At 31.3% G+C, this 21,953-nt stretch overlaps 1 protein-coding gene across 1 annotated transcript in view; it reads right to left on the reverse strand.

The window, feature by feature from the left end:
* Window positions 1–1,973: 1,973 nt before the first annotated feature.
* Window positions 1,974–21,953, reverse strand: part of LOC107439866 (glutamate receptor ionotropic, NMDA 3A-like) — a 310,237-nt gene continuing 290,257 nt past the window's right edge. The window contains exons 11-14 of the mRNA XM_087157671.1: window positions 16,153–16,272; window positions 13,004–13,077; window positions 8,189–8,470; window positions 1,974–6,478 (exon numbers count right to left, since the gene is read on the reverse strand). Coding sequence (XP_087013797.1) covers window positions 6,010–6,478; window positions 8,189–8,470; window positions 13,004–13,077; window positions 16,153–16,272 — 945 coding nt within the window. The 3' untranslated portion in view covers window positions 1,974–6,009. The remainder of the gene's footprint in view (window positions 6,479–8,188; window positions 8,471–13,003; window positions 13,078–16,152; window positions 16,273–21,953) is intronic.

Consider the following 21,953-nt stretch of genomic DNA (forward strand, 5'->3'; position numbering starts at 1 on the left):
TCAATGTAAAGAATTCTTAAAATCGTTTTTTTATCCTAAGAATTCTTTATTTTCCGTTTTTTAGTTTATAATTTTTTGATAAAAATTGTCCTCAAAAAACCTTTTTTTGAAAAATTAAATGGTATAACATTATGTGTTTATGTATACTTCTTGTATATTCCAATGTTTGAAGTAATATGATTCAGAAAAATATGGAATAAAAATTCGGTACTTACGTATTAACGCCACCGCCGCTACAGATTTGGCGGTTTTTAAGTGCCGCCAATCTACACTTAAAATTTTTGCGACAATTCATAAAATAAAACACTTTATTTAAAATCAAAATAGTCAATCGGATTTCGGTGGAAAATGAGCCGCTATAGAGTTTAGCATAGATTCAAAACAATCATATCGCCATATGAACTCTGATAAATAAGATTCCAAATGAAATAACATTTCCAAAACGTACGTTTACCAAGATAAAGTTTTATGTTGTGGGAATTGGTACATTTTCGTTTTTTCGGTAAAATATTTCTCTCCTAAAAAAAATACAATTGCATCTTGTTTTGTTTTTGGCAAATCCCAAAGACGAATTTTCGTAGCACTAAAAATGGCGACAAAAAAGAATTGTTTTTTTGTTTTTGTTTCGTCAGCATTCTTTATTTTACGTTTCTTAGTTTCTAAATAGTGATTTTTATTGAAACTTGAAATTTTTTGATAAAAATTGTTGTCAAAAAGCTTTGTTTACAAAATTAAATTTCATTAAATTATGAGGCTTATGTATACTTTTTGTTCATTTTAATTTTTGAAGTAATATGATTCTTAAAACTATAGAATGTAAAGTTCAAATGGGCCTTTCATGTTATATCATTAAATTTAGTAATACTATTTCTCGGGCATTAGGTTTTAACTCTTATAAGAAAATACATATTTTTTTCTGTTAATGTACAAATATTTTTCCGATGTGTTTTGGATATTCCTTCTCTAATAAAAAGAGATACCATTTTGTTTTCGTTTGCATAAGAAAGAATATCAAGCATTTTTCTTTTTGAAATTTAATTAGCCACAATAAAGAAGGAACGTTGCAATGCTACGTGCTACATTAACGACGTCTCTAGAGTAACTGAATGACTGTTCATATAGAAATCGCAGGTATTAGTCTCATGCAACAACGCCCCCTATAGTTCGTTGCGGTCGCGAATAGTATTTTTTATTTTCAAATTTAGTGGATAACAATTGTAAGAAATGAGTGAAAACAATCCCACGGACAATGCGACGGATTTAAGGTTATGTCATGGTACGTCTATTGTGAATATCAATTGATTGTTAGGTTTCCTCTTATGAAATTACATTATGACGCATTCACATACATTATTAATACAAATACATTTTCCAGGGTGAGACGATGAGGCAACCACAAGCACTTCCACTGGTTCAAGAGGTCCATGAGGGAAAAATGCACAATATTACCGTGATTATAGAGCACGGAAGCGAGTGGAGCAGGAAAAAGCGTCGTTGAATAGAACTAGTGATCCTTCTACGACTGCGGATTCTTCTACTATTAACGTCGCAGGTTGCGAAGTTTAACTTCTTCCGCGCGGAGGGACTCCACGCACTATTTTTTTTCATTTTATATTTTAGCGTAGTATTAAAGTTTACATTTTTGATTACAGCTTTTAATTTTTTATGGTTTAAAACTTTATCACTAGCTATATTTTGCTTAATCATATTAAAGGAAGATTTCCGTCTCGTGATCTGCTGCAGAATAATCGCCAAGTCCTGCAAATTTCGGCCCGACAGATAGTTTTTATTTTTTATTGAACAATTTTTTCAAAGTGTTTATTTAAAATATAAACGTTACAAAAAAACCTATAAAACAATCTTTCTTTTTTATATTATTTATGTAAAAATAAAACTAAGCATGATGTGTTCATAATCAAATGGATGAAATTTTCAATAAGGTTAGAAACAAATAATGCGACCAAAACTATAATATTAATAAAGTTTATTTAGTACAAGAGAAAAACTTAGATCATAACACTTGTTCTTATTAAATAATACATAAAGATAAATAGTAGGTAATAACAATAGAGACATACTTTATTTTCGATTCATATAAATACGTAAGAAGTTTTAAAAACCATTTAAAGCGATTCGAGTCCTGAAAATTATTATTTATCTCCCTGTTTTGATAAAAATGGTTATTTTTCATATATTTTAATTTTTTTGTTTGTTTGAAAACATGAATTCATTTTAGAAACTTACATTATAGAAAAATATTATTCAGGTTGTTTTCTAAAAACATGTATTTTCGTAACATGTTAAAACCAATAAACTCGTAGGCACAATTTAAGATGGCAAAAAGAAAATTTATTTTTTCTTATTTTATTTATCTTATTTTGTAGGTAGCAAATTTTTTTAAAATATACTTTACAATTTCTGATATTTCAAACACTTGAATGCATTTTTAAAAGCTACGTTATACAGGGTGTTTTCCAAAGAACAAGTGTACATGTAACATATTGAAAGAAATAAGCATTTTATTCGCAAAAAATATTTTAAAATATGTAGTAAGCAATATTTATTTATTTATTTATTTTTGCGATTTATTTTTCGAAATACCATTCCTTTGAAATATTTTTAATCTATTTTTAGCTTTGTAGTAAGTTTGGTTTCCTAAATTCCTGTCCGTTTGTTCTAATCAAGTCGGATTTACGCCAATAAATGCCGTTCATAATATTCTTAATTTAGTCCAAATTTACCATTAAGATATGTTAGTACTTCATAATTTTTAACCCTAAGCTTTCCAGTGAGACCAATTAGAATCGTATTATCCAGAAATATCTTTGTCTCCAAATTTTTCAAAAGTTAAATAAAAACTCAAGGTGTTCTATAATGTCCGTCCTTAATAAAGTATTCACTTTGAGAGTCATAAATAAGGGAGGAAAAATAGAAACCTATTAATACTCTGAACTACTATTGAAGGATTATAATAATCTTCATTTGTAATATGAAGCTTGAAAATAGTTCCTAACGAAAGGCGAATGCATTCCGGTCCCAGAAGACAAGTAAACTGTTTTTTTTGTTGATGATTTTAATACCTTAGTTGCTCCAACCTTAGTAATGATTTATCAAAGTTTAGAAACGTTTCTGTTTCTTTTCCTTAGTAAAATACTAGTTGGTGAACCCAAAAATGCGTAGTTTTTTCAGCTTTTTTCTTTATAAGGATTCAAAAATGTATATTAATGGTATACATTATACAACATTTTCATGTAAGCAATTTTCATATTTTCTTTTAAAATTCTGAGGCTTAATGCATGTAATGCAAGTAAAGAGATGGATTATTGTTTGTTTGAGTCTTTCAATTAATATCTTCTAAATGCGATAGTTTAAGCTTTACATTTCATTTCATAGTGTTATGTTTTCCTAGCATTTCTTGTAAATAAGATAGTTTAATTAATCATTTCTAAAATAAGATTAAATTAACAGGAAAACTAGTTTCTTTACATTAACAATAAAACTAGTTTATAAAACAGCATAAAATAAGTTGCAAGATATTTCGTTTCGCCATTTTTTTCAAACTGAAAATAGTAAGTAATGTTTAAGCGCCTAAAAATACAGCTGATACTTTACTTTCTTATTTTGCTATTTTGAGATTAATAAACAATCCTTGAGATCTGTTTTGATCTTGATTTAAATCAGTGTTTTGAAAATCTGGTTTGACGAACTTCCATTAGATTTCTGAACTAAAATTTTTAATTTTCTGAAAGCTAGTTTTAGTAGTTAAAATGATTTAAAAAAAAATCGTCCTCACAATGTTTTTGAAATTTATGTTATGAAGCACTGAATGAAAATTAATGTTTCTCTAAACATTTTAACTTTGTAAAGATTATGAATAGTATTTTTATGCTATTTTCAAAAGCGATTAACTACTTCAAAACGAAAGGTAAAAATGTTAAATTATAAAAGAGCTCCTTTTTTATTTTTTGCTTAATTTCTGGAAACAATGCGTTTGCTAAAAGAGACATTGTTTTCGAGTACAAAAGTTTACATTTTGGTGAAATAAGAGTTTCCTTGGTGGATCGCGATCAGTACCAAGTGTTGGAATACTTTTTTGAAATATTTATTAGAGATACTGGAGTAAAAATGCCATTCCGTGGAAAATCTGGAAATTTAAGTAGATAGAAAAGTTTATGGCTTTGCTGAAAACAAGGGACCCCCACTGAAAAAAATTCGAAATGGCACCATCAAAAACCAGAACCAGTATACATGAAATTTAAATCCAATATAAAACCATGGCAGAAATTTTAAAACCTGATGGTATGACTCAGTACACTATGGCACCATACTGGAGAATTTAAAATCATTATGTCAGGATAGTGGAAATTTTAAAACCATCATGTTGCCACACTGGAAATTTTGATACCAGCTTCCAAATATACTGGAAAATTTGTAACCAGTATAAAATTGTATTGGAAATTTTAACACCACTTTTCAAGCACGCTGGAAATTTTGAAACCAGTTAGTATCCATTCTGGAATCTAGAGAGCATTTAAGCGGTATACTGTACCTCAATAAGCACCGGCATTTAAACAGCTTTCAATGTCTTTTTCAATGGCTTTTCTCGTTAAAAATGCGCCATTAATTTATAACTTCTTTGTTTTTATTTTTTCTTGATTAATTTTCGATAATTAATACTAATTTGACTTTTACAGTTTTTTTGGAAAATTAAATTTTTTTTCCAACTCTATTCAATATTCCTTATACATTTAGTTTTTTTTAGTTGTAGTGCCCGTTATTTCTTATCTTTACTATTAGACAATTTAAAAAAAAGAAGATATACTTCAAAATCAATTTTAAAAAAGTAAGAAAAAGAAGACTTTAAAAAATTCGTTTATTTTAGCCCATTATTTCCCCGAGTGGCAGTTTTGTAATATTTATTTGTATATTAATATTATACAGAGTTCAAAAAGTATAGTCAAATGTCACAAGATGTATATTGCATCAACATCCTAAAAACACGTGCATTAAATGTTTTCAGGAGGACGCTAACCAATGATATCAAATTGATTTCTAACGCAATAGATGGCACTGTAATCGCAAAATGAAATGAGGCAAACATTGTTTAAAATGAAGCTCCATCAAAAATTACCAATCAAATCGAAGAAATAAAAATAATAATATGAAAAACCTGTCTAATGATACCATTCATGATTTGAGTTTGGTATCATTGGTTACATCTCTAGAAGAAAAATTCTGTCGTGTATTTTCAGATTCTTATATGATACATCTTTCTCGAAATATTCGATTTTTACCATACTTTTTGAACCACCTGAAATCAGCACGAAAATTAATTAAATCCCATCTAAAAACTTTTCTTTAAATAAAAATTGAAACCTTGGGCAGTAATAGGTTAAATAATGTTTTTAATTAAACAATATTTCAATAAGTTAACTATTATATAATTTCAGATATTGATAACATTTAAGAAATAACTTGGCAATTTTTTTCCCGTTAGTTTCTTTACAAATTAAAATTTTGTCGAGATGGTGAGGCGATTATAGCATATTTAAACCCCCTGCAAATTTGTAAAATTATTCAAAAATTTGATTATTTAATAAAAAGGAGAAGAAGAAAAACGCTTAACCTCGACCCAACACATTAAGCATAAAGTGATAAATTATAGTATATCAGGTTCTTGTTGGTTTACAGTTTTTATTTACTTTTTAATCTGCTTCTACCAATAAATTTTTTTTATCTATATAAAATACTTATCTCTGTATACCTTAAATATTTTCTGCCTATTAATATTTGATTTCTATATTCTTAAAAGCTCAATTGCTGATCTGGGCATTCTAAAAAAGTTCTACAAAAAGTCTAGAATTCGCTATTTAAAGACAAAATCGAGAAAAATCTTTCAAATGGTTTCATGCCATATATGGTTTTCTCCAGACTCTTGAGAAAAAGAGAACATGTTTTCGTTTGCTGACTATCCTTGCCTTCAAGAAAGAACATTTTTTCATAGTTTCTTCAAGGAGGTTTGAGTAAGGTTTTTTGTATAAAAGACAATTTTTGTTCCAGAAGCCTCTTTTCTTTCAACGTGTCTTGCAACCTGTTCAGCAAAGCTCTTTCAGAACCTTGCCAAAGTCTGACAATATCCTCTTTGCTCATCGCTAATAACCTCAGTTCATCCATGGTGTAGGAAGATTGCCAGTTGGCGCTGAGATTGTCGCCAAACTCCAGGGATTCTATTCGTTCTTTGTTCTCACTCATTGTCAATAATGAATCTCGGCGTAAGTGGTAAATATCATCCAAAGAACGCACTTTTGGGTAGGACAGGACGCCAACTTTCAGCCAAGGATCTTCTTTAACTTGCATCGATGTTAAATCACCAGTACTAGCGCTTAGCCGAGTTCGATTTTTACTGAAGGTCATTGTACTAGCCGAACTGTAGGACTCTACTAATGAATCCGGATCGTCTGGCGACTCTGCATAGTATCTAAAATAGAATAAATGAATTGTTTAAGAAAATTTTATAATTTATTAAATTATTGCCCTCAACAGAAATCAAGAAATCAGACTAGTCTAATATATGTAAGAAGTATTTTAAGTGGCAACAGAGCCTCTGTTGCCACTTAAAATAAGTATATGTATTTTAAGTGGCAACAGAGCCATCGAAAAGTAGTCTTAATATTTCTTCAGAAAGATTCCGAGGGCTATTGGGCAAGGCAAAGGTCCCTCATGTTGTTAGAGGGCATTGCGTAATTTTCGGATTTAAGGTACCGAATCCCTTTGGAGGTAAAATTTTGAAATTCGTAAGTTAGACATTTTTATTTGAATATATGTGTGAATTATACACTAAGACATGATATAAATACAAAGTTTTTTTAGATTTTTTTTATAGAAAATATGCAGAGAAAACTGTTAAAAAAATCGACCTCTTTTCAAAATCACATAGGTTAGTTGTTATTTTTTCATTATTCTTGCTTTATCATACTCATAAAAGCGTAGGGAAAAGACTACGTATCAAACATTATATTAATATTTAGATATTTTATAGCAAATATTGAAACTTATTTTGCAAAACAAGCCAAAAATTGCAATTCGTTAATTTTAACTATATAATATAAAATAATAGTCGAATCAACTAGTCCGTTGTCTATTCCCTAGACTTGTGTATAGAAAAAATTCATATAAAATTTCAAGTGGTCCGAAATTTTTTTTAAAGACATTTAATTTAAAATGATGGGAAATTACCGAAAATTTGCTTTGAGAAAAAGGACAAAAAAGGCACACATATCATTGAAATAACCAAAATAAATGATTTTTTAATTCAACGTAACTTCTGTTCGATTTGGCATAAGAACAAAATTTAAATTGCTTTTGAAAGAGAAAGTTCATAGTTTCATTTTATATAAGAAACAAAAAAAAAGGATATTTTAGTCAAAATCGGCTTAAAACAGGTAGTCTGGTACTAATTGTTAAAACAATTATTGTCAAAATCAATAACATTTATTAAAGAATAAACTTAATTTTTTTTTAATTCGGTTCATAGTATAGACTTTCTGAGTCTATATTATGAACCTCATAAGTTCTGGCTTTTTCCGCTGCCAGGGAAGACCTACGACGAAAAACTATACTGTGTTCTAGCTTATTCCTCTACCAAGGAAGATCTACGACGATGAACTATATTGGGTTCTGGCTTATTCCTCTGCCAGGGAATGTGGTCCCGCAGTGGACTGATCGTTAAGACACGGTTCCCAGCAGATCACCGAAGTCAAGCATCACTGGTTGCGGTAAGTGTGCGGGTGGGTGACCACTTGGATCAGTCTGCGTAGGGACCGAGGGTGTGCGGTATTGGTCCTCGTTAAGCTGTGCTACCGTAAAGTGCTCGACTTCGCGCGCAGGTCGTCGGGCTACTGAAACGGGGGTGCCATCCCCTCCGCAGAGGATCAAAATTGTGATGGCATGTCTTCGGATCATCCTCCGGGATGTTTCCCAGACCGTCGCCAATAGCCCATTGTGCAGCTCTAGTGCGACGTAAATTAACAACAGCAACAACAGCTAGGGAATGTGTTTTTTTAGAAGTAAACAAAGTGAGTGTAAACGACATTAAAATATACAATTAATGAATAAAAATAAGCAAATAAAAATCATGCGTTCATTGTTTATGAATGCTGATCATATACCGAGAGAATCTGAAAGTTACCTGTTTGAATGGAGAAGCACCGATGTCTCAGTAAGATCTTGAAAGCTCGAAGTGAACCATATATCCGGTATAACTCTTCTATTCCCTTGAAAAATTTCCGTATCATCGTCATCATCTTCATCACTTTCATCCTCTTCTTCTTTTACCAAAGTATTTTCCTCTATTTCCCAGGGAACATCACCATCCGGTGGGGAAATGGCTGTCACAGCTTTTGGTGCAGTGAGTTGAGTACGGGAATCTTCCCATGCTATGGTAGCTTTTGGTTCATTCTGCTGGTGCACACTGAAATGTAAATGATTTATTTATATACGGGGCACCGTAAAAATTATTTATATGCACCTATAATATAACGGTTATATAATATATATATATATATATATATATATATATATATATATATATATATATATATATATATATATATATATATATATATATATATATATATATATATATATATATATATATATATATATATGTGTGTGTCTGTGTGTGACAGGGCATGTGTAATTATATGTTCCGTTCTACAGTTCCAGATTTTAGCTTGGAAATATTTTACCAGATGGCGTTGCAGAAAGTAAGCGTGTAAATTAAAGAAAACATTATATGAAAATCATCCTTACACACACATAATCACATTAAACTATTTTTCGCAATATCCATCATCAGCGGCAGTCACGTGTCGTCATGTGACATTTTTTGATGTGATTTTTAATTTTTTTTCTTTGCTTTATGGGTTTACTATCCTTTATCTGTTGAAGTTGTTTTTTTTACTTAGACCAGGATTTCCGAAAAAAAAAATCATGCTCTGTCGTATGAATATGTTCCGTCGCATCTACTTAAATTGTTCTAAAAATATTAAAGACATAATTTTTATGGTGCAGGGGCTTATTTTGAACTCGACATAATCGACACTTAGATTACATCTATAAAACTGCAAGTTTGAAAAAAAGTATTAGTATGCAAATACATAAAAGTTTGCAGCCTAGAAATTAGAGAAACACTATCGCATAAATAAGTAAATTGGTATGAAAATATTACTGCTCATTTTTAATCTTGCTAAATAATTTTTTAGTAAGCTTAATAAATTTAAAGTTGCTATGGTTCAGTGATTAGAGTACTGAGCTGTCTCTGCGAAGAACTGGGGTTTGATTCCCGTTTGCGGCTTGCTTAAGATCTTCGAATAGATAGATACCAATTTTCTAGGCAGTACGTCTGGTTAAAGCGTAAAGTTAACCTCATTCACAAAATTGTGAATACTACACCTATCTGGCTCGCCGGCCTGGTGACCGAGCGGTTAGCGTGCCTGACTGCGAAGCCATAGGCTGCTGGCTCGAATCCCGCTCTGGGCATGGATGTTTCTCTCTCTCTTTGTGCTGTCCTCTGTTGTGTGTGTATGATGTGTGAATGTGGCACACCCTATAAACGGGTTTGTGGCAGTGTGGCGAGGGCAATGTTGCTCGCCTCCGCGACTTTGGTTCACAGGTGCCCAGTGGGTAACGCGAAATGAGCAACAATTCTGGCATAGTATAAGCAAAAGATTCAAATTCAGTGCCTGCCATTGGGAAAAAAACCTTTCTGGCTCACAAAGGACTGTTTCACGAATGCCTCACTTAGATGCTAATTGAATTTATACTGAAGGCAGGTAGGCACTTTATATACGTCGTACTAGAGCTGCACAATGGGCTATTGGCGATTGTCTGAGGAACATTCCTGAGGATGATCCGAAAATGTGCCATCGCTATTTCGATCCTCTGCAGAGGAGATGGCTCCCCTGCTTTGGTGGTTTGAAGGCGAGCGCATTTTACGGTCGAACAGCTTAACGAGGAACGATACCGAGCACCCTCGGTCTCTACGCAGGCTGATTAAAGTGATCACCCAGCCGCTTACTGACCACAGTCAGTGATGCTAGACTTCGGTGTTCTACTGGGAACCGTGTCTTTACGATCAGTCCACTGAGGGACAATTTATATTGGAATTTGGTATTTTATTTGAAGAATATTGTCATTCACTGTGCAAAAATATTGTTCATACCCAAATTAGATTCTATTATGATTTCATTATCGAAACTTATTGGTATGGGATAATTGTCAGAACTGATTCCATCTGGCTTAGTTCCAAGAATTGTTCTAACAGAAGCGCTGTTGCCTTTTGAGTTAAGCTTAAAATTAAAAAGCTATGGGTTTTAATAATAAATGCTGCTTATGAACTGGTTGTTATTATCGGTGATAAAATAATCTAACAAGCAAGGATCGAAGAATCTCATTGTGAGATATGAATCGTGCTCTGTTTGATCTAACGTGGGTAGTCGCATAATCTTATGCAATTTGAAAGGTTTTACTTTTAGGAAGGTTTTGCAGCACTTTTGGAATGCCAGAGTCATTTTCCATAATTAGGTGGGAGAAAAAGGGAGTGCAACTGCTTTCGGTGGTATTGAGTATGTTGCTGGTCAGAACAGTGCGAGTATGCAGAGACTAAATTGTATTTATTACTGTGTGCGTTAAATGTTTTTTTAATAGAAACTTCAGATTTTGATGAAATAAAAAATAGCTGAGCCTTCGTGACCACACAGTACCACCAAAATTTCTAGTACAAAGAGGAGCGGGTTCGATTACTACAGTAATCATGCATGTATATTTTATGAGTTTATTGTTTTTCATATGTTTCAAAAACTGTGTTTTTCAATTTAGCATGCGTTTATAAAATTTTTTTTTGGTTGGTCGTACTTTAAATAAGCGCACGTGAGTGATTCGTTCCAAGCACTGAAGTTTTTCAATTAGCGTAGCTTAGTCGGGGTGGTTCAGGGAATAGAGCGCTTGCCTACCAATGAACCGGGTTCGAGTCCCAGCAATGACTGGACGCTACAAATTCCGCACATGGCTCGCACCAACCTCAGTGCTGACTTAAAATATCCCCAGTAGTAGGCGGATCATAGGTTAGAATCCCCTTGGCGAAACCGTAGAAGGTTTCCGTGATTTCTCCCGTGTCAAATGCCAGTTCCATCAAAAGGTTCTCCCCGAAGGCAAAATTTCTCCCAATACTTGATCCAAGATTTCTGTATTGGGTTCAAAATTACAAGGCTATGGAGTTCAACATTGGTAGTCGTAAACTCTAAAAATTGGGTTGGCTGTTCAACGACGGTTATAAAATTAGCGTAGCCATAGATTGGAACTTTCGCATTAGCCATGAGTAATAATTATCTGGTATGGTTCATAACGGTTACAAATTTATGGTTCCGCAGTGGACTGATACGGTACCCAGTAGAACACTGTAGTCAGGCCGGTTAGTAAGCGGATGACCACTTTGATCAGTCTGAGTAGGGACCGAGGGTGTGGAGTATCGGTACTCGGTAAACTTTTCTATCGTAAAATGCTCAACTTTCGCGCAGGTCGTCTGGTTACCAAAGCAGGGAAGTTATCCCTTCTGAAGAAGTCCAAAATTGCGATGGCATATCTTCTGATCATCCTCTGAGATGTTTCCTATACTACCGCCAATAGCCCACTACGCGGCCGGGATAGCCTGTTTGGTAGGGCACTGGGCTCATGTCCAACAGTTCAGGGGTTCGATCTCCACCGTCCGAAGACTCCCGTGTAGTAAATGGAGACTGATGTACGTTAAATCTGTAGAGTAGCAAAGTCCTCCATGTTTCCATAACAAATCAATACGTCTAGGAGTACTGATCCAAGAGTTTCCTTCTCTTCTGGATTGGTTAAAAACCACAAGGATACGAAGTTGAACATCAGTAGTCGTAAACCCAAAATTGGATCGGCTATTCAACGCGGATAAAATAAAATAAAATAGCCCCCTATGCAGCTCTAGTGCTACGCAAATTAAGTACCTACCTACCCACTAATTTATGAATGCTATAATTACGAAAACATTTTTTTAAAATGAGTAGTGTGAACTCATTTATTATTACGCATAGATAATGCAGGCTTGTGTGCTCATTACAAAGTACAGCGTTATAAGTCATTGCGAATTTGAAAAACATGTAATAAAAGTTACGGCGGTATTTGAATTCGCTACCTCCATGTTATATTATAAGCATTTGGCTGGCTCTTCTTAACCGTCAAGTTTAATTCGTTCTTTTAACTGGTTGAAAATTTTTAACTAGTCATAAATATTTACGAACGAAAGCGGGTTTAAACTCGTGTTACAAACCACTCGCAATATCTGCTTCAAAGCAATCGTTGTTGTTATATTTGTTGATGGGAAAAAATACATGACTTAAAATAGCATTCAGTGATATTAGAGCACTTTATAAAGGCTTGGTGATGTGATTTATAAATAAACTATGTTGTGAAACGAATATACTTTTGAAATATGTGATAATTGTTGTCGGTGCAATAGATTCATAACGATTGCTTCAGCCTTCAATTACCAAATTAGACGAAATACGTAAGTACAAATATTGGTTCTAACATTGGCATACAAGATATGAATATTCTACTTTAATGTGTTATTTTATTTACTAATTCATTTTTTGAGTATCTTAAGGTTAGTGCTTTTTACTTGCTCTTATACACACAGATCAGATGGATCAGATGGACGGTAGATTCGTTTTTATCAAAAATAGCGTTTGATACTATTTCTGTAAATTTCTCAATTGATGCCTCCAAAATTCATTTTATTATTTGCAGATAGTCTTACTTTTAATTTTCATTACTTTTATGTCATGAATTTATTTAAAGAAATTTTTCTTTTGACACCGAGTATGTCTAGTAAAACAAACAAAATTCGGACGGCTATTTCAACTGTATTTAATTAGAAAAAGTAATTATCTTAGAAAACAGAATCTTAGAAAAGATTTCTTACGCTCTTCTAATTTCTTGTATCATATCGAAAAACTGAGATTTGCTTTTTCTTCTTCGAGCTTCTTCTTTGAATTTCTGTAATCAAAAAAACAACTATATTAAATTTTAAGAAAAAAAAACCGCATTATGAGTATTTATAATGATTATTATGAGATTTATATTCACTATTACAAGAATTATTATGAGACTTATCATGAGACTAATATCTACTATGACTATATATATGGTTATTTATATCATTATACAATATATATCAGTATAGATTTTATTTGAATTTCGATTGTTTCAAAATATCACATTACTTAATATTATGCAAAAAAATGCTTGAAGTATAGCATATTATAGGGCAAGTAAAAAAGGGCCTTTTTTAAAACTTTAGACAACTAATCACCATATATACGGTTAAAGATGCATCGTTTTTTTAACCCTTTGAATTTTAACCAGAATTTTTACTAAGCATACTTTTCATATTTTTTTCATTATTTTGTATTAATTTCGATTAAGAGAATAATATTAAATTTAGCACTTTAATAATTCATGGTTATGAAATGCAGGATGAAACACCGGTGTCTTTTTCTGTGTTAAATGTAAAATCTCCCAAAAAACGACTCATTTATAAACAATTCTAAATTTGCACTCATTTGCAGTTTTTTAGATCTAAGAGAAAAAGTTATTCTTCATTGAAATTTCAATTATTTACAAAATAAATTATTTAGAATTGTTTTTTAAATATAAATGAAAAAGTTTTTTTTGCTACCCTTTTTGTATCTTATTTTTTGGTACAAACATAATTCGAATAATCGAACCGATTTTTTTTAATAACCATTAGACTGTTTTTCATAATTTAAAAATATCAAAATATATTTTTGCTTGTAGTTAGAGTGTCAGCAAAAGAAAAAACAGATGTTCTATCTGCGTCAAAGAGTTGATGATCGAAGTTGCGTTCTTTGAGTTTTTTTAGGGAACTTTTTATATTGCTCCAGATTGTTTTTTTAAGACCGAGCAATTCATACTTTTTCATTTACTGGATTTTTAAAGCCCATATTTAAAAAACGAACTCATAAACTGGAGGAAACGTGCTTAGGGAAAAATGAGCTTATAGTGATCTAGAAACTTCTTTATTGTTTTCTTCGCTTGTTATAATTGTAGTACACTCGATTTATGCTGTTAATGGTAAGATCTAAATAAGATCTCACTAATCTAGTTTGTTGCATGCTTTTCTGTTCGATATTTTATTGATGATTATCCCCATTTCTATAAGCCTATTTAAGAATTTATTAAATCCATAAAAACTATTAACATTTTCTTAATAATTTACTTGTTTTAATTAAACCCAAGAACTGTAACTAAATCATTCTTTTTATGGCTTATAATATTATTATGATAAAACCAGTAATTAAGAAAAACAGATTAAGTAAGTTGGTTGAAAAATCCAATTACTTGAAAATGCACTTTTTCGTCAGGTTATGTTTCAAATAATTATAGAATAAATTTTGATGACTTGGAAAAACACAAAAAAGCTCGAATTTATTTAAGTTAATTATCCTAATTAATTATTATTAGAGTTTTGTGAGGGAATAGAAATGTATTTTTCATAATTTTAATTAGCCTGTGGAAGTTTAAATAATGTTATTTTTTGTAGAAAAAAATGCTTATTCTTTTTATTACCTTTCTACTGCATTTTAAGTTTTTATTTGAGTTAATAAATAGTAACTCATTTTACAGTACAGCTGTGTGCTGGTAATTTTTTTATGCTCTCAGATAGTTCTAAAAAATTTTTATGTATTCTTTTTCTTTCGCATTTTTTTTCCCTTCAGATTTCGGAGGAAAAGAAATATTTGGGAGAAAAGAAACAGGAATTTAGTTAAATTTGACTGTACGTTTTTTTAGAATGCTTGTACGGTAAAGATTATTCAACTCTTACGTTTTCGGTTGCAGTGACATACTTTATAACTTTTGAAATGGCAGCACCTATTTTTTTAAAAAACGTAACGTAATCCCCATAGTAAAAAAAATTAAAATGGAATAAGAATGATATTATCAATACGAATTGTGGCGACGCTTGACAGAGATGAAGAGAGCAAGATACAGCATACAAATCACGATAGTTTATTCTTCATTGCAGATGTAGTCAAAACACTTTCGGTAGAACTGAGTCGTCGACTTGTCGAAAATGTATCTCCATATCTACTCTTTGGCATTTTCCATGCTATAAATGTAGTTCCAAATCCCTTTTTATCAGGATCTAAATTTCATAGAAACTCAGTTCCAGAAAAGTCATCATACGCCGCTACGGGAGCATTCCTATAATGAACTGCTTCTTCGTGAACATCTGAACAGGCCACAATAGGGGTGACATATCCAGGTTCCTATGCAGTTTTAATCCTGATAATTTTTCCCTAACTCCCCTAGAAGTTGGTTCCAATATTTACAAGACTGCTGTTACATATAATGTTACGAATACTGTACGTTTCGATACAAAAATTGACTGAAAATGCCATTAAAAACTGTAGCATTAGGAGCAAAACTAATTCAGAATCGAAATCTCCTCACCCGGATTAGGATTAAAATATTAGTATAAATGCTATAAAAAATTCTTTTCCCATGCTATTGATTTTTATTCTTCAATGAAAAATGGCTGAAAGTGGTTTTCTACGGAGGACCATTATACTTCGCCGTTATACACGGAGTCTTATGTCATGCTGTAAGCTTATAAAGCATTCAAGAATTGCTGATATTTCTGCCTTCTAAAATTTTTAGCTTTTTTTCTTTTAAAATTTTTTTCTATATTATTTTTTAAAAAAAACTTTTAACAACCGTAACCGTTCACTGTAAACACGCATAGAAGATTTTCAACATTGGGTATAAAGCGCAACCGTATAGTACTGCAATGATAATGATAACAGTACTTTTTTTGCGCATAATGACTTTTACAGAAAGGATTAAGGACATGATTATTTAGAAGTACCAGAATAATCTATAAACTTTAGAAAGGGAAAAAAATACACTTTTAATATAAGTTAAAATGCTAATTAATATGAGGTGATGTTTTCACTTTTAGTTTTAACTGTATATTGATTTAAATAAAATTAAAGTAATCGTAACAAATTATATATAACTACAACTATTAAATTAACTGTATGAACATACCTTTTTGACGCTTTTCTGAAAGAGGCTGGCTATTTGTCCCTCTCTTAAGTTTGAAATGATTTCTTTAACTGAATGATGAGGTGAAACTAGTTCTACTGTGTTGATGAAACGATACAGCTTCTGCAAAGAAAATAAACAATGCATAATTTGAATGGATTATTCAAATTCAGAGGATTTATTTAAAAAAAAAACTATCCACTTCTCCTATGATATTTAGTTAGAAAACAAAATATAGTGTTTGAATACAAAGAATAAAGATACAATACCACTTTAATGTGCATTATGATAAATAATAAAAAATATCGGGTGCCCCCAAAATCACAGACTACTTGCAAATTAGTTTCAGATAAAAATATACGGTTAGTTGCATTCTGATTAAAAAAAATTCAGGTAAATATAAAATGCATACCCATTAAGTTTTAAATAGAATTTATAAGTTCACCAACAGATGGAGAAAACTACAGAGCAATATTTTTTTGAGTATCAGACCATTCTAATTGAAAATATTTGTACGAAAGTATGAAATTTTTGCCCTGTAACTATGCTCCGGTGTTTATGAGTTGTGGGAAAAGAGCTTTCGACAATGCCAACTATCTATCAAAAAGTACCCCAATGTAGAATCTAGTTAATATGTCCTATATACTAGTGAAAAGGAATTGAATAATTGTAGTGTTAGGCACGATACAGTACTCTCCCATCGGAATTTAATTTTATCTGTGATAGCATTCGATACATTAGTTGATTCATTGCTGTTTTGTGAGAAGCCGAGAGAGCTGTATTAAGTTCACGAGCGTGGTCACTCCTGTGTTGCCAATAGCAGTCGAGTGTATTAAGTTTTAACGTTAAAAGTCATTTAATAAAACAAGTAAGTGTATTTTGTTGCTAGTAAAAGCACAGTCAAGCACAAAAACACAACCAACTTGTTCATTGAGTTTGGTGTGTGGCACAACAGCGCATTCACTTGATCTATTGACTATTTCCAACTATGCAGCATTTAGTTTTGCGCTCATATCACAAAAGATAAATAATTTTTATACATTGGATATAAATAATTTACGCTTTTAATTTGTGAATTCGACCCCTATCATACCGATAATTAAGTTTTAAGCTCAAAACACAAAGGATGTTTTACTTTTATCAACTGAAAATAAATGCTTGTTTTAAATTTGTGAAATCTTATGTACGTCTTATAAGTCTTCTTATTAATTTACATTCTGATAATTAAACACTTTTTGAAGACACAGAAAGTGAGAAACAATCATGCTTTTTTCCTCGATGTTTTATAAAAAGTAAAAAACGTTAAAATCAAATAGTATTTTTTGTGGTATTAAATTGAAGATATAGTTATTCATACAATGAGCACGAAGTGATTTACTGTACTACATACTCGAATATTTCATAAAAAATATTAAATTAACAGGACGAATTTCTTTATAAAATATGTACCACCTTTTTTGAAGCCATCAATTTACTTTTTGAAAGAACTAAAAGCAACTCCTTCAATATTTTGCTCTGACGCTACTTGTTACAAAACTACACTCGTAAAAATTTTCCTTCCTTCCTTTTTCTGCTGCGTAGCGATACTTATTTCCGTACAGAAATATTGATGTCATAAACTAAATGTTTTATTTTATTTATTCCAGTCTCGTACATCGCAGTTTTCTAAAAATACTCAAAGAAAATGATTTAGCTGATGTCGATGATAAACGTTATTACTAGAAAATGTTGGAAGTTTCAAAATAATAAAAATAATGCGACGTTAATGATTGCATATTCTGGCCTTAGAGATATGTAAAACAAAGTATTTATCCCAATCGAAAAATTATCATTTATTGTGAAACTCTTATTGAAATTATTTGATGTAATATATGAAGTGATTGTTATATACAGGGTTTTTCATCAAACAACTATTGTGGAAAGTAGGTGTATAAAACATCAACTTGAAACCGTTTTATAATAAATATCTTTTAATTCTTCCCCTTCTTCAATTACACGTATTATGATGTTTAGTGCGGCCTCTCTTTTCATGATTTGCATATTTTTGTCTTTATTTTTGAGTCGGATTTTAAATATATATAAAGGGTGACAATAATGGAACACCATTGTAAGAATCATAAAAAATCAGGCTAACATAAGTAATATTAAAAAATAGTATGATGCGATCAATTAAAATAAGCAGGCGATATTTTTGGAACAATCTGATTCAGGCGGAGTTTTGGTGAAGAAGTATAGAAAATCCGTTACGGAAGATATGAACCATAGTTATTGTTAATGAGAGATGAACTATTATGGGATAAGAAAGTGTATATACCCAAAGAATTGACTGTACTTGTTTTGATGTCATTGTATGGAAAATCGCTTGAACGGATGGAGTTGTTAGAATCTTAGTTTAATTAGAAATGGCAAAAGCTTTCTTGATAATTTAAATATCATTTTTATAAAAATTGAATCTTCAATTTTAATACATGAGACACTCTGTATGCGTATATAAAAGCTATAAACTTGGAGAAATTAAATGGTTTCCTGTTGTTTTTATTTTCATTTTTACATTTCTTATTATGATATTAATAATTTTAATTAATAATTTTAATTATTTTTTAATTTTTATTTGTTATCTAATTTTTATTTAATTTTTTTAAAGCTAATTTTCATGAAAATTGGCTTTAAATGCATATGACCATCAGAAAGCTGCTTTGAAAGTGTATTTTTTCATTAAAATAACATTTCTTAACGAGCAAATTACCGTCATACATTTTTACTCTACCATAACATGTTACTCCATGAAATCTGACTGGAATATTTTCAAAATAAAGTGTAATTTTACTAAGCTCTTTTAAGTCATTTGGAAAAAAAATGTTGAGTAAGTGAAGATTCATGTTTAGTTATCAGTTGCACCCAAACTAAAGAATGGTTTTAAAAGTAAATAAAAGGTTTAAATGTATGAATTCTGCTTAACCAGTTTTTCCTTTATAAAAACTTAAAAATTAGTTACAAAAATTTGCCAATAGATAGTGCTTTTAACTGAGGAAAGCTGTAAAACAACGAAGGTTTGCAGAGGTTGTACAGTTCATAAAAATAAAATTGAAAGAGCCCTTTGCAAATATTTTACTTAGAATGCTTTTACTTTGGGGCACAAACTGTCACTTTATAGCTTCTTTTAGTTAGCAGTATCGACGAACTTTAAGTAATTTTGAAATTGAGTAAGAATAGTATTTCTAGTTCCGTAAGCAAGAGGTAGCAAAATCTTCTAAAATTTCAATTTGATTACACTTTGAATCGCTGAAACAACTTATTGTTTATAGCAAAATTGTGGTACTTCTTTTCCAAATTCCCATCTAGAACAATTTTAGAGTGAGGCTTATCATAAAATTGCCGTATGACCTTCAAATATACTTTTAAAATACATCTCATTAATATGTAAAGATATAATCTAAATTTAAACTAGCACCAATGAAACTCTATAATAAATAAATGTCTGATAAAACACAATCATTACAACAATTTTGTTACAGATTAGATTTTTAACAACATTGTAACAGATTTGAAATAGAATTTCATTTAGTGTCCGGAGTGTTCATTAGTTTCAAGATATCCATTGCAAAAGAAAACTAATAATTTATCTTCACTTTCAGTGGACAGTGGTAATTTCATCTTACGCTCGCAAAAAAAAAATCTTATTAGTCTGAGGATACTCCTCAAGACGAATCGATTTCCTTTATTGCTAGAAAGTATAGCCATTAGATTGTCTCGAAAACTTACGCTAGTATTTTTTTTACACCGAATTCCCACTGTCAAAGAGGATAGTTATTACTCCGGAAGTCATGTAGAGAAAGTTCTTTCATGGCATGATATCGTAGCTTCTATTTTAATGTATTGCTGCTCTTAAAAGATATTTCGATGGGTTTTATGAAGATATCCAGACTACTAGAATAAGTTTGTATTGAATAGAGCTTTTATTGCAATAATTCAGAAGTCAATAATCATAAATATTAATACTTGAGCCGTGGTGACTTAGGAGATAGAGCGCTCGCCTCCCAGTGAGGTGAATTGGTTCGAATCCCAGTGGTGGCTGGTCGATGCAAAATCCGCACCCTACTCGCATCGCCAACAGTGCTGACGAAAAAATATCCTCAGTGGTAGACGGATCATGGGTTAGAATCCTCTTGAAGTCAGTCAAACCGTGGAAGGTCTTCGTGATTTCCCTATCCATGTTACGCAATTGCGGGCTAGTTACATCAAAAATTCCTCAACGGAGGCAAATTTCTCCCAATACCTGTTCCAAGAGTTCTCTTGATTTCTGGATTGGGTTCAAAATTACAAGGCGACGGAGTTGAACATTGGCAGTTGTAAAATGAAAATTGGGTAGACTGTTCAATAATTGTTCTAAAATAAAATATTAATTCAAAGTTCCTGTAAGAAATGTTGATTCGTTTATCTTAAAGTTACAACTGTGCAATAATATTTTATCCAAAGTGATGCTCATTTAAGTCTGGCTAAAATCTTTCGAGCGGCTCCAACAATAGCTATAAAAAGTGCTGTTTGGGTATATAAAAATGGCTAGTCTTTTTTTGGGACATGGATGGCGCCGCTGAAAAACAGGAGGAGCAACCCTCTGCCTTAAATTCGTTTGGTTCTCCCAAAATAATGCTTGCTGGCATTTGTAACAGCAACAACTAAAGTGGCCACGCACTACTTGATAAAAATTAACACAATGCCATCTGTTAAAAAACTGTGGAGTTAGAATTCATGTCTCGATAAAAAAAAAGAACAGCAACTTATTAGTATGAGAACACTTCTCTGAAATGTTTGGATAAATGCATACCTAACTGCTAGAAAGTATAGCCATTAGACTGTCTAGAAAAGTTATGCTAGTATTTTTTCTAAACCTAGTTCCGGTTGTCAAGGAAGATAGTTATTCTCGTGTAGTTAAGTTGTGAAACTTTTTTCATGGCATGATACCGTATTTTCTATTTTTAAAAAATCCTCTTATAACGGTGGACTTGCGAAGATATCTATTGCATTAAATATTATGATGTATAAGATAGCTTTTATTGCCACGAATTAAGATAATAATTATAAACATTTATTTAAAATTAATAGGCGTTAACTCAATAAAGTCGTTTTTCCAAATTGATTTATGTATGAATAGAGTAATTTAACAACAACATTTCTCATTCCCTCGCTGTAATGTAATATAGTGCTCAAGAAATAGTGAATAACTTTTGTTCTAATGATCGGATTTTTATGTATCAAGACTTAATTTGAATGGTTTGAGTGCCTTACCTTAAAATGTAGTATGTTTAATATTTGGTTTCTCAAGAAATTTTCGACTGATTTCCTTCAAATTTTAAAATGATTTAAAATTTTATACAGCTTGAAATGCAAAATGTTTCGAACTGTATGAAATGGAATAATAAAAAATAATAAATAATTATTAAAAATGAGGGATTATTTTGAATAGAAGAATTTTATAATTTATTTCCAAAAGATTTTGAAATGTTAAAAATTTCTTCGAGATACAATGAAATACGCAAAAATCGAAACATTAGAGAGTCCAAACGTTCGACAGTTCTCTTGCCTAAACAATTAGGGACTTTATTTTGCATATTGCCCCTATGTTTTGAGCCTACACCCTATGTTTCTGACCTCCAAGAATTCAAATCCATGAAAGGAAAAAGCTATGTTTATTTAGAAAAATAAATCTTTTGTCTGATTCCAAAACTTAAAATATAACCTGCACTAATTAAATAACATATTTAAGATTAAACCATCGTACCATTAAGATTGAATCACATTACAGA

Source organism: Parasteatoda tepidariorum, chromosome 2 (genome assembly GCF_982258835.1).
Source record: "Parasteatoda tepidariorum strain Cologne lab strain chromosome 2, Ptep-v5.0, whole genome shotgun sequence".
Classification (NCBI taxonomy): Eukaryota; Metazoa; Arthropoda; class Arachnida; order Araneae; family Theridiidae; genus Parasteatoda; species Parasteatoda tepidariorum.